The sequence below is a fragment of the Macadamia integrifolia genome, chromosome 5, assembly GCF_013358625.1.
Source record: "Macadamia integrifolia cultivar HAES 741 chromosome 5, SCU_Mint_v3, whole genome shotgun sequence".
Taxonomy (NCBI): Eukaryota; Viridiplantae; Streptophyta; class Magnoliopsida; order Proteales; family Proteaceae; genus Macadamia; species Macadamia integrifolia.
The window spans coordinates 22721276-22735604 of record NC_056561.1 but is presented as its reverse complement, the minus strand read 5'-3'; the positions used below and the strand labels follow the sequence as shown (position 1 = coordinate 22735604).

At 36.7% G+C, this 14329-nt stretch overlaps 2 protein-coding genes across 4 annotated transcripts in view; one reads left to right on the top strand and one right to left on the bottom strand.

Annotated features, from left to right (window-relative positions):
- The first annotated feature begins 1364 nt into the window (after window positions 1–1364).
- On the top strand, window positions 1365–4264 carry LOC122077961 (two-component response regulator ARR10-like). The gene is made up of 4 exons (XM_042643847.1): window positions 1365–1463; window positions 3037–3189; window positions 3268–3609; window positions 3702–4264. Exons 1-4 carry the CDS (start codon window positions 1385–1387, stop codon window positions 3827–3829), a joined length of 702 nt encoding a protein of 233 aa, XP_042499781.1. The 5' UTR covers window positions 1365–1384; the 3' UTR covers window positions 3830–4264.
- Window positions 4265–8971: 4707 nt separating this feature from the next.
- LOC122079496 (4-hydroxy-tetrahydrodipicolinate reductase 2, chloroplastic-like) overlaps window positions 8972–14329 on the bottom strand; it is a 23970-nt gene continuing 18612 nt past the window's right edge. For all 3 annotated transcript variants that reach the window (XM_042646017.1, XM_042646016.1, XM_042646018.1), the window contains 4 exons: window positions 10146–10247; window positions 9554–9663; window positions 9367–9454; window positions 8972–9259 (listed from right to left, as the gene is read on the bottom strand). In XM_042646017.1, the coding sequence (XP_042501951.1) occupies window positions 9191–9259; window positions 9367–9454; window positions 9554–9663; window positions 10146–10247 (369 nt within the window). In that variant the 3' untranslated portion in view covers window positions 8972–9190. The remainder of the gene's footprint in view (window positions 9260–9366; window positions 9455–9553; window positions 9664–10145; window positions 10248–14329) is intronic.

Below are 14329 nucleotides of genomic sequence, written 5' to 3'. Positions count from 1 at the left end.
TTTTTGGGGAAAAGAGCTCGCCGTCGTCTGTTGAAGGATACAGGTGATGGAGGACTAGGGGCAGGGTGGGAATGGCGAGTAAGGGTTGGAAATGGTGAGCAGTGAACAGAAACAACAAGGACGAGAGTGCTGCAATGGGTATTTCCGTGATGGAGTCTTGCAGGGGCGAATGGAGTCGATAAGAAAAGGAAGAGAGACCCATCAGCTTCACCCCACCCTATTCTACCGCTTGCTTCCTGGCCTCCCTTGCAATCCTTATTTTAATTTTTTTTTTTTTTTTAAATGTTTTTCTATAGTCATAGAGAATGGTTCACCCATCATCTTAAGATTTACAAACCTCTATAAGATTTTTTTATTTTGCCCAAAAACTCATATGAAACGCCACACAGATCCACCCAAGGAATATTCCACCCATTCACCAAGTTTTTTTTTTCCCCTTAACATAAAAAATAAATAAAAACAAAGGGCACATGCTTCCTCTAACCACCGTAAACATTCCATGGGTTTAGATGAAAAAAACACGTTTTTTTTTATGACAAAAATAAACACGTTGGTGAATGGTGATGTTTTTGATTACTTTCCAATTTCGAAGAAAGATCCAACACTTTGTGGCGGCGAACGATACGTGTAACTCTTTCAAAAAAAAAAAAAAACGATATGTATAACTTTTTACTCATATGAGGTCCGGGTTTTGATCCACTCCCCACATGGGGACGATCGGAGACAGATCTGGATTCTCCATAGGGTGTGGGACCCAAATGGTGGGTCCAGATCTATTCTGATTTCGGAACGGACCTACTAATCATATACTCGTGTGGGTCTTACCTTTTTTTTTTTTCTCTAAACTTTTGAAATTACTTAAAGTTGATTTTTCTTCTGACAAAATCAGTTGGAGATGAAAGATTTACTTCCATTTTACTTGGAAACTCATTTATAGAAAATGTGAGTTTTCTTCTCTTTTAAGACGGTGAAGATATACGTAATATTCTCTCGTTGATTTTTTTTATCATTTCAAAATTAGAAGCTTTACTGTATTCTTATATCTTCCTCAGAAGATGAAGATCATGCTCTAAAAAAATCTTATACGTCTCTGGTGATAAAGAAAAGAAAATTTCTAGGGTATATCGAAGAATCGTAAGTTTGATACTAAGAGATCCTTAGTGAGAGATTTTAGTGAGTTTTGGGATTGTGTTGTGTCTCTTTTTATATATTTTGAGGAATGGAGGAGGAGGAGGATTATCAGGCAGAGAAGCTTTCTCATGATCATGATCAGTCTCAAGTGGTGGAGGAACTATCAGAAAGCAACAAAGATGAAGAAGAAGAAGTAGAAGAAGTAGAAGAAGAAGAAGAAGAAGAGGAGCAGGAGGAGACTTTTCCTGATGGTATGTTGGTTTTGGCAGTTGACGACAATATTGTCTGTCTCACATTGCTTCAGGCTGTTCTGCAACGTTGCCGCTACAAAGGTTTCTTCTTCTTCTTTTTTTCCATCTTCTTCTTTCTTCTTCAAACTTAAAACCCAAAAGAAAAAAATCACTAAACTTATGGGTAAGATGTTACGATCTCATATGAGTCATATGGGTTGATATGATGTTGAGTTTCCTCACCTTATAAATTGGTTTTATAAGGTCAGAAAAAATTTGTCTAGGTTTTAGATATGGAACAACCTCCAGGTAGTCCGAGACAATCACCGTAAGTTTTGTTTTGAGTTCTCTCTTTGATTAGTCTGATTATTTCAAAGTATCTCACTCACAGCTCTGCAGCTTCTGTTGCTGAGTACTGGTATACTGATCAAACCCTAACCATAAACCTAGCTTCGCAGTGCATGAGGATACCGTGAAACACAGATAGATGGATCCTTCTATGGATGAAGGAAAAAAGGGTTTCGAGGGAGAGAGAGAGAGAGAGAGAGAATCCAGCAGTGATCACCAAATAACTCCGAACAAGTATTGGATCAAATCTTAACTTACAAACAAAAAGAAGGAAGAAAGGTTTCAAGACACACAGATCTTATGAACATAAACGTTTAACGAAGAAAAAAAAAAAAAAAAAAAAAACTTTCCGGATCAATTTCAAGAACGGCGGTTTTTAAACGAGATCGATCACACAAAACCTAAAAAAAAAAAAAAAAAAAAAAAAAAAAAGAAAGAAAGAACAGGAAGAACGAAAAAAAAAAAGAACAGAATCAAAATATTGAAATCAAATCTACGTAAAAATTCTGATACGAGAAATCTTTCCAAACTATTAGCAGTTATTGGCTTCAGGGTTTGATTGATTTGGGTCTGAGCGGGAAGACAATGAATTGCTGGGTTGGAGGAAGTCAAAATTGACCTTTTGTGGGACCAAACTTAGCTTCAACCAGGTGTGTTTGTAGTCAAAGAAAGAGAATCTTAAAAAGGGTATTTTGAAAAAAAATTACTAAAATTTAAAAAGGTATTTGTGAATTAAAAGGTCCAAAAGGGCAAAAAGAAAGTGAATTATTCCATTTTTTTTACTTCAAACACGGATACCCAAGTAACACCCAAAAAAATCCCCCCTTTTTTTGTGGGTTATATTTAGTTGTTAAGAAAAGAGAAAAAATAATACCAAAAAAAAAATAAAAAGAGAGAGAGAGAGAGAGAGAGAGAAAATAAAAAAAATCATATAAATTTGGCATTGTTTTCTTGCAAGACACAAGAAGGGTGAAATGCCTCAAGTCTACTGAAATGAAACATCCCATCCCTATCGGATATCCTGCTTGTGCTCTCATTGGGCCCTGTGGTGCAGGGGCTGCAGCTTTGCTCTGGACTCAAAAAAAAAGAGAGTTTAATTTTTTAGTAGGGATTAAATATAAAAGGGCATGATATGTTTCTATTATCTTTTCCTATGGAATTACACCCAACTCCAACCATCGTCAATTTTCCATACATTATGCCTTCAGTTCCTAAAAGATAGAAAAATCTCAAGAAAAAGATAGTTCAAATCTGACTGAAATTTATTATATATATTGGCTATGTCTTCCTTTGACATGTTGTGTTTTTGTTTAATTCTTTGCTACAGTTAAGATTGCCTCAGATGGAGCCACAGCACTTAAGCTACTACTGGAGGAAAAAACCAAGTTTGATATTGTTATTACTGATGTTCACATGCCTGACATGGATGGATTTAAGCTATTGGAGATTGTTAGTCTAGAACTGGACATACCTGTAATTAGTAAGTTCAAAAAAAATCTTACTCTTATTTTCTTCCATTGACTTTGATTAGTATTTCTAATGCAAAATTAAATTACAGTGATGTCTGCAAATGATGATAAGAACATGGTGATGAAGGGTATCCAGCATGGCGCCCGCGACTACCTGGTAAAACCTATTCGAAAGGAGGAGATTCAGAATATATGGCAACATGTGATTAGAAAAAATTTATTTCAACCCAATGAATCAGTTTTGAAAAAGGAAATTACTGATCAAAATTCTAAGTCTACTAAGAGGCAAAGAGGGCAAAGCAAAGAGAAAGAAAGCATCTTCAACAATGACTCTGGTGAAGATATTTCAACACATAAAAGGCCAAGGGTTGTTTGGACACATAAACTTCACACAAAGTTCATTGATGCAGTTAAAGAAATAGGAGTAGAAAGTAAGTATTATTTGTCTATAAAATTAAAACATCTTATAATGTAATCAATATTTGATTAAAACTACTATTAATGAAATATTTTTGTTCTACAGAGGCTGTTCCTAAGAAGATACTTGAACATATGAATGAACCAGGGCTTTCTAGAGAAAACATTGCAAGTCATCTTCAAGTGAGTTCAGTCTTGCAATGTCTCTTCTATTGTATTTTAGATCATATGTAGGCATTGATTTGGTATTTTATTCTCACTTTCATCTTTTTTACTACTCATGGTAGAAATTCAGAAATGCTCTGAAGAAGAACAGTACTGCTGCTACTACTAGCCAACAGAGCAGTAATAATGTTGATCATTCAAATGGAGGAGTCAGTGGGCATCTCTCAAGTATAACAACAATTACATCTAATGATCATCCTAATGACCTAGATCATGCAGCTGCTAAGATCAGAATCAGTACTACTCACCATCCTGCACATAGCTTTCATCATGAAGTCAATGGTTATAATAAAAATCTGGGGATTCATCAATATGGTCAAAGTCCCATTCAGAATTCTTGCTTTTTTGGTATTTCTCCACCAACAAATCCATTCCTACAAGTTCCTGAAACTGTGGATCAAATGCTTTTGAGGGAAAGAAAACATATTCCTAGACTTGCTGGAGATTTCTCATCGTCAACATCATCATCATCATCAAATCCATTAAGGATTCCTCATCATCTTACAGATTTCAGTACCAATGGGCTACATAAGCAGTATCAGCAGAGTTTTTCTAGGCCAAGAACCACATTGTTTAACGGTCGTTACATGGAAGTTCATCCCCATATTCCTCTGGTTTATAGTCCCGCTGCTAATGGAATTGGACTTACTGGTACTCCAGGAGATCTTGGTTTAGATTATAAGTCTGCAACTACATCATATCCTCCTAACCTATGCTTTAATGGTGGGGGTTCTAGTACTACTGCATCATCTACCATTATGCCCACGGTAGATGCTTCAACTCATCAGCTAAGCTCAATTGTTCCAAATGATTCTTCAATTACTTATCAACCACTTCAAAATAACTTTCTTTCATCAGGTATTTTTTATTTTTAAAATATTTTACTAATTAATTGGAAGTTATTTATATTTAATTAGATCATATAATTTTATAATCACTTCTAATAGAAATGGTTTGGATTTTACAGGGCAGACAATACCAGATCATATCCAGAGTATTTCTGCAGGCATGGACAATGATGGTGACATTATGAAGTCCATAAATAATCACCAGACAGCAGACCTGGAAACAGAAATCTCTATAGATGAAGATCTTCATGCAGCAATCAGACAGGTAAGAATTAAGATAGATATTTCTTATCTTAGCTACCTTTCTTCATCTTAATTCTCTTTTATTTTTCCTAATTATGTAGTAATTGGTTCTAATATAAGATCTTTCTCACACTATTTTAGATCATCTATGAATTTAGTAAATGGGCTGAGAAAACTAATGGGCTAATGGAAGAGCCCATCGTAAGGCTAAACCAAGCCTTGTACTCTATGTAAATGGGGACTAGACCTCTTCTACAAGTTCAATTTTGGTAGTTGTGACGATTTTGGTTATTGTAATAACAAAAAAAAATTATAAGTAATAAATTATATTAATTAAAAAATTATAATACATGCTCAAGAAATTATTATTTTATTGAAAATTATGGGCTACAATTAAAGTTGGTATTTGAAGTTTTTGAACAAGTTTGATCATTTTTTCATTGTGGCCCAACCAAAACCAACAGATTTAACTCAATACATAAAGATTCCAGATCGATGTTTGTCATTTATTTTGGTTGAAATTTTTCTGTTATTGAAGAGAGGAAAAGGGTGAGTGATCCTTAATCCTTAAGAAAGTTATTAGTTAATTACTATTTTGTTTTATTTTTTTATTAAATTATGTCTCATTTTAGTGCCCACTAGATTCTAACATGTACTGTTTCTGATTGATTAATGGAATATCAAATTTTGCAGTTCCAGCAGTAGTGATTTTGGCAAGCAAGCTGATTGAGAGTTGAGACATAACTAGCTAACTAGCTTCAAGAGATCGAAGTTGCACATTTATAGTGGATTCAATATTAATAAGGGCATTATGTGATCCATTGTTTTGGAAGGAAATTTGTTTAATTAAGGGCCAAATAAGTTCCAAATTAAGATATTTTATTCCAAGTTTCCAACTGAGACTGAAGAAGTTGAATTGTGGATATTGAACCTTGCACGAACGTTTAAGGTTTCAAATGTAATTTGATCAGATTATATATAATTTCTATGGACTCCGCTTTGTGTTGCTAATTCCCCCCCCCCCCCAATTGTAGATTGTAAAGGGTCGATAATACCTTGTATTGTTCTCCAATACCCTATACCGACCATAACCCCCACCCCCCAGATACGTGACCAAATATGTCGTGTTCATTGCAAGACTAAGGAAGAATCCACTGGTATTCTACCAATTGGATTCCTAAAATTTGACAAGTGACTAATCCATGCTACATGCTTTCGACTTGGTGTGCAGAAGAGCCATATCATCTGTCCGTATGGCACAATAATAGTGGAGCATTTTGGAAGCCCTTCCTAAAAGGCCTGTTTAAAGTCAATTTTTACTTGGGGAAATTTGAGAAAGATCCATTCATGGTCATGCCACACTACCCCAAGACGAGTGGCGAAGAGACCACCCTGTCCCCTGGTTAGATGCCTGTGTACCTCCCCACACTGGCACAGTGGCCACGCGACAAGGTAACGATCCCCAAGCCCTTTTCCTCATTATTTTCTTCATTTGTTCTTTGGTTGGTACACAAGGGGTCTCGATTCTCTCACGGCTCCGCTTCTTTCATCATCTAACAATTGCTTAATGATTTCTAATTCATTAAACTAGGAACTAAGGGCATAATAATTTATTTACATTGGTTCAAACCATCACCTTGGAGATCAGGATCCTTGAAGCTCTGGTTTGGAGTTTATAAGATCCTTTCCGAGATGGATTCATGCTTCTGCAACCACAATGATCATCACTGATTGATTTCCATATCAAAGATCACTTCGGGATATGAAGAAAACAAGTTAGGCAAAAGGAGAAAAGGGCACATCAAGATACCTGATTTTCTTCAGCTTTATCATTCTTAATTCATGCCCCATTAATCTGTGTCGTTCACTTTGGAAGCAGAAAAATTCTGATTGGTAACTATTCTTCTCCTCCAATGTGCACACAGTATACGGGTATAGTATATAGCGTTTAGACCTGTTTGAAGACGGAATCCATTAACTGGGTTCAACATTCCCCACCTCCCTCCACCCCCAATAGCATGTACAAAGGATTTTGGAATTTGAAGGGGTGGAAATCTTACAATGGCTCATCCATATGCCTCTAAGGCTACCAATCCATGTTTTCCTAACATTCTCATGCAAAATAAAAATGAGTTTCATTAAGGCTTAAATGTTGGCTATTACACAACAGAAGAATGGTAATTACCTAGTTCATTAGCAGCAAAACTCTCCCCGGTACGGTGTTTGGTTACGCTGTTATAGGCAATGACTCCACAAGCTTCATGCAATCTGTAACTACATGACTACTTTTCCAGCAAGAGACCTGAGAATATAAGAAGTTCGAAATTTCTAACCCTAAATAAGTTCAACTCCTGCCAGAAAACAGCTCTTTATACTTTGTATGCTTCCATTATCAAACCAATGGCCTTCATCACCTTGTAGATGCTTCCAATCATAGTCAATTTCAACAAACCCCAGAATGGAGGTAGCCATTCTACTAAAGTGTGGCATGCTCTGTACAAAATGGTGGCAGACTCCATTAATCTGAAAACAGAACCCAAAGCAACTGGACACTCTGCATTAGCTCTGGTCCTCAAAACTACCTGAAAAAGCCTCTTCCAATACAATTATCCATGTTACCAACTCAGGATAACTCAGTTTGCAGAGTAACACAACGAGAGCATGACCTTAACCCTTATCAAAGGCAGTGACAGTAAATGAGACACCCTTTTTCATACAGATTAAGCAATTTAAACCAGCCACAATATTCTTTCCATCAATTCCCAATTTAATTGGTTTGGCAGAAGTAACAACAACCAAGCAACAATAAATGATGATGTTACAGCAGCACCATATTGCACAGGAATTTCCTTAGTGATGCAGTAGCCTTCAAATGGTCACATCAATTTGATCCTATTTACCAGCTCAAGCCCAAAGAAAAGTTTAGAAGGCCAAAATAGGTGTTGGACTGGCTACTTTATAGGTTGGTTTTGGACAGAATTTCCTTTCACCCATGGTAAAGAAAGAATCACAGAGTCCACGGGTTTTGGTCATTGGATGGGACTCTAGGAATAGTGCCAAGCAATTTCTGACTTTGTACAATAGAGGACAGAGGGAATGATGACACTTCAATGGCTAGATCCTCTTCACCCACAGGGAAGAAAAACTTCCGCGTTTAATTTTTTTTGTGTATTAGTAAAAGGCCTAATTTGTAGGCCTATATCATGGGTTTGTGAAGTCTGTATGCAGGACTAAGTATTTGGATAAGGTTGTGTAGGTCCTCTCCGTAGTTAAGTGTCTGGTAGTTTAGTCTAGAAGAGTTCTTATTATTTACTTGACGTACAAGAGTTTTTGTCTAATCAGTCTTTTATATTATTGCCTTTTTGGTCTATATAAACTTTGTATTACAATACAATTATATTTCCCTCTCCAATCCCTATCTTCTCTCCTAAACTTGCTCTCCATTCCTGTTATACTCAGTCTTCTTTAGATCTGCATTCAGATGATCATATTTTGTCTCCCATATATCAACACCTCTTCTCTTTCTTATTTTCTCTCACATACATCAAATATTCAAATGACTGCCTATTTCCTTATTTTTCTACTTTTCTACCTCTCTACAGTAAGCCTCATTCCCTACATTTTCTCCCCAAAAAGATCCTTATCACCCTCTCACAATCTTAACATCATTCGGATTTTTAGACCATTAATCTTACCTTCTGATTAAAACCTCTTCTCACTCCTAATTTTGTTTTTGTACATTTTCCAATCGACACAGAAAAAACTCCCTCCTCTTCCCTAACTAACTTCTTCGATTTTTTTATTTTTATCTTTTTTTTATTTTTCAGGAAAACTAATTCTGTCCAAATTCTCTTTAAACCTGCCCATTCAGATAGGGAGTAGATCTGTGTGAAATTAACCATCAGGGTTCAATCTTTTTTTTTTTTTTCCATACGGTTTCATCTTAACATTTCTTACCTGCTTTTACATTTGGGCCCACACCCGTAGGCTTATCAAGCAGTCTACACTTCTTACCCATTGAGCAGTCAATATTACAATGGGATCCTATTCACTATTGCAATTTAAGAAATGACATGGGACATCATTCATATCAAGAGATTTCTTTTACACACTCAAAATTTGATAAAATTCAATTTTGAGTACTCTAAAATTGCATTCTTTCTATATGTGAGATCCATTCCTACAACTTAACCTCAAATATCTGGACAAAGAAAAAGGCTCAAGCCATCACCAAAACTATAAAAATTACTACAACAATGACTGGCAAGTAAACAATCTATCACCGCATGTTACCCTCCCGTAAGACATCAATCATATTGTAGATCCGCTTGTCTGACTTGGACCCAACCTGCATCATTGCATTAATACAATAAATTCCACTGTCACGTTCTACCAAAACAAAATAAATTCGTGGAACCATTGAGAGGAACAGAAAGGAAAGGGGGCAAATGGCACCTTCTTAGCCAGGAAAATGGCAGCATCGACTGTACCCTCTGCATATATTGACCGACCACAGACATTATGCTGAAACTCGAATGTGACTCTGCATGCACAACAATTATTTGATGGTCATGGTATTCAAAGGCACATGAATATGTAGAGAACTAGAGTCACCAGAAAGATTTCAGGATGGAGAAATTACGTCTCATCAGGCGATGTGAGATTATAAAGATGGAATGCATGGCCAGATAGGTGCTCCTCTGGGATGCCCACCATCACAAGCTGCTGTTTGGGGTCCCGAATCTTTTGTATCTACCAAAAGGAAGTCATATTAAGCTCAAGTGAAGGCAGTAGAAGCATTAGGCCCCACCTAATGGCCAATAACACAATAATCAATCACCATGTTACAGCTTACTATGCACATCTCCAAAACGGCTTCTCTTTTTCAAATGAGACAAATTTATCAATTATTCACAGAATGGTGACATCAAGCATTTTCACACGTGTGCACACGGAAGGAAGAGAGAAATATGAGACACTGTGAATAGCACAGGTGGCTGACTTCCCTAGGACAATTTTACTACAGCCCTTCCAAATATTAACATATTACAAGTTATTAGAAAAATAGGCTAATGTCTGTGTGCCTGTATGGGTTCCACACTAGCAATAGCCATATCCAACCCAAGATACTGATATTCAAAGTTAATTACCAAGTTCTTTCAGATTTGATTTTCACAGCTACATTCCTTGAAACCCAAAGAAGGTCTAAATCATGATGAATGTAATTAACACACCTGATCAATATCAAACGAGACACCAAGTTTCTGAAAGCATGAAACAACAGCCTTGGCTGTTCCGGATGTATCCAATTTTCCTGCCTGATGAGACTCCATTACCTGAATATTTAAATAGTGTATCAAACATGGCAATCAAGACTCCAACAGAATTTCAACTAATAATATCAATCATTAGATTAATGACTCTTTTCTAGTATAAAGCCAAGGGATCACGGCACCAAGATGATAGAAAGAGGGAAATAATTGTAAAATTATATCACAAATATTCTTTAAGTTTAATAGAAAATAGAACTAACATATTCCATGTCACCTAAAACTACACTAGTTTCCCATCTGAATATTGCAAGACATTGGACTAAAAATTAGTTTGAAATCATACAACTAACCTCCTTGGAAATGACATTTTGAACTCTCCCCCTCAAATAATATTCAAGTTATTTGCTGTCTCCAACCAATCTCCTTCCCCTTCATAGATTGCCTCGCCTCCATGAAACAATCCACTTGTTCATTGTTGAACAAAAAAATCTCTCATCAGAGCTAAAAATTTGAATTCTCAAACAAATTCTCCAAATTGCGCATACCACAAACTCTGAACTAGATTTCAAACCAGAACCTTAGTCTAGATTTCCCATTAGAGTCCTTAAGAGAAATGAAACTTGCCGTATTTTCGTGCATCTGACAGGGTTTTGTGGGACGTTGTGGTTGAGGCTTTTGTTCCTTTTCATTCATCAAAAACACATTTCTTCCCAGTAGAAATTCTTGAACAATGGAAACTAGTGATGAAGGAACAAGGAATATTAGTAAGGTCACATTTTTAGTTGGGTTACACAGACAAAATATGTTGGTAACAAGTTCATAGTGGCTCCCTTAGGTTTCAGATCAGGACCATAGTTTTTTTATGGCACAATTATTATGATCTTATCTCCATCTATAGTTTGTGTATTTGAAATTGAATAATTAAAAAAAATCAGATTCATTAGTCACTCTGGTTGTAGATTTCTACAATTTATCAGCTCCTCTTGTGTTTTACAATCTGTTCCTGTTTTCAAGCCTCTTCAGAAATAGAAGTTTCGGGGTTGCTTACGCCTGCACCCAAATTAGGCTGCAGTCATGAGCTTTACTTGCAGGTTGTAGCATCATATTGAACTCCAGCTTGCAATTATTAAATATGGACAAAGTCATTTAGGCAAGAACTTTTGGCACCTGAAGGTTCACTCAGATCAAATATTTTTCTTGGAGCAGGATCCTAAAATTGTAGAGAGATGTCCTAAAGCTTATTGGTTATGGTATCGTTAATGAGAAAACCAAAAAGACAGGATAATTTTGGACTCTTGATACAATTTCTAGCAGTCATGTACATTACTATGGGTTCTTCAGCCAAACCTAAAGCTGCGTGCATGAGAAGAGATGGTCAATGGTAATGACCCAAGACAGTTTCAACAACCTTGAAACGCTGCAGTATATGGGCCCTGAAAAGTAGACCTTAAGAATAATAGGATTGCTAAAGATAAAATGGAAGTATTAGGGGGGGGGGGTACTGGGAAAAGTTTCTGGAGGGGGGAAAGAATTATAAGAATCTCATGTTTAGGAAGTGTCCAGAAAACCCAAAATGAGAAATGGGCTAGAGGAAAAATAGAGAAGATGTATTCAAATGAAGTGATGAAGGAGAATTATAGAAGTGAGCTTATTTTAGTGGAAAAGGCCTTGGGTTGGGTTAAACACGAGTTGAGCATTTGGTTTCTTTGTAATTGGCCTCTTTAATGAACCTAGAATATGGGTGATGTAGATAAGTCACTTGGACTTATTTTATTGCAAATAAGCCTTGGGTTGTATTATGTATGTGTTGGGCCTTTGATCCAATGGGTTTTCTTTGAAGTGAACCACTTTAATTGACCTAAAATATGGGTACAAGGTAGGAAAACGGGATTTAATTCATTAGTTTAATTAGTTTATTATTTAACTCAATAAAGGCCTATTAGACCATTGGTTGGTTATAAAGGGTCCGTTTGATAACATTTCAAGAAACGCATTAGACCATTGGTTGGCTATAAAGGGTCCGTTTGATAACATTTCAAGAAACGCGTTTCTGCCATTTCTGTGTCCAGAAACGGCAAAAACGGAACAAAAAGCATTTCATAAAACTGTTTCGTTTCACTTGTTTTCATAAACGACCCAGGCGAAACAAGTAGACTTGTTTCGCCATTTCTGGAAACGACTCATGGCCATTCTTTCGCTGGTTACTATCGACTTTTAGAAACATGACTTATCAAACACTTTCAATTCCATTTCTGTTTCTAGAAACGGAAATTTATGTTTATGTCGTTTCTTGAAACAGAAACGGCAGAAACGTTATCAAACGGGCCCAAAGTCTTATATGGACTATTAGTTAGTTAGTCCTACTCCATGTTGGAGTCCTAAAGTCAAGTCCTAGTTGTAGTAGGAGTGTCTAGTCCTCTTTGGAAACTAGCTCCTAGTCATATTATGATTGTAAACTTTCCCTCTATAAATAGATATGCATATGTACTGTTATGAAACAGATTTGAAAGAAAGAAAGTCTGCAACTAAATGCTTAGAACAACTGAGATAGCTATGGATGAGAAGCCCAGGCTGAGATAGCCACCTCCTCTCCCACATTGTCTCTTTCCTCTTTCCACTTTTAAATTCTGTTTTATTTGGTGTTAATAAAGAGTTACAGATCTGCGCTTCAAACTTTAATTCTGTCCAGCCAAGCACCTCAATCGAACAGCCCAAGAAGACTCCTAAAAGCAAGGACTCGACCAGCTCAAGATCCCTCTTGGAAGACCAATCGACCCCCACTTCTCTCAGCAACAGACCTCTGCTTCAATCAGGACTTTCAGCTGCTGTCCTTTACGGTCCAAAGAGCATTCGATCCACACTTCAGGTCTGTCCAATCAGGTTAGCATCAGTTCTTGAAGTTCTGGCCATTTTCTCTCTCTTAAGTCTTGAAATCAAGAAACTGCAGAACTTGCCGACAGAATTCTTTTATAATTGGAGGTTTTCTACCTCACCTTGAGGGCTGTCTTCGACCCGGGTTGCAGCTTCATCAGAGGCCTACAGCCCCAACCGCGGGTAATCTCTTATACCCAGCTGCAGGGTTAGTCTCCCATAGGGTATGGTTTTTGGGTGTAACTTTTGGGGACCTATTTTGTTGGGTCTTGTGTGCCTTGTTAAAGGCCTTGTTCTGTAACCTCTTTAATTGTAATTCCACCCATGGAGGTTGTTAAGTTTTGGGACTTCACCCATGGGGGTTGTTAAGTTCTTTGGGTCATAAATCTTCACCCTGCGGCTGCGAGGTGCTCTTTTAATCATAGTTTTTAAGGCGGTAAGGCAACGGAGGCGTTTGAGGGTCTTTCGGAGCGCCTTAGCGATAAGGCGGGCATAAAGTGTTGCCTTATTGACTAAAGCGTTCTTGTGTAATTTTTTTATAAAACCAATCTATTTGGCTCAAATCCTAATTGAATCCTATTACTCATATGTTAAATAAATATAAAGGTTCATATTCATACCAATGTAAGATATTCATCAAGAAAACAAATCAATAAAGTGAATAAACTAAATTCATCTTCATCAATCATCAATCGTCATAACATATTAACATATAATATAAAAACATAATTATGAAACAAAATTATAAATATAAAGAAAAGAAGACGTAAAAAGTACAAGTATTTATTAAACTTACCTCTATGATGCCAAAATGAGTGCATAAGCCCTAAGGTCATCCACTATATTTCTACTCCTGTCAAAGAAGAATGAAGTTCACCGCTGCCGGAGCAAACTCACCACTGCCGGAGCAAAATGGTCGCCTAGATCAGTGGTTTTTCCTTGTTCCTTGATTCCTTCTCAAAGCCCTTTCTTAAAACCCTTGACAAAATCCAAACCCTGTTTGTGAATCGTGTTTTTGTTTTGTTTGTTTTGGTTATTTTTTGTGGAGTAAAACTGATCCCATACATCTCAAGTGTTAACAAAACCATACACCTACCAATAAAAAATCTATATTCGGAATCTTCATCAAGTAATTTTAAAATGTGTTTTAAAAAAAAAAATAAATAAATAAGGCGCCACTTCACGTAAGGCGGAGCACTGCCTTACCATCTCTAGACCGCATTAGCGCCAAGGCGTTGGTAAGGCGACGCCTTAGCAGCGCCTTAAAAACTATG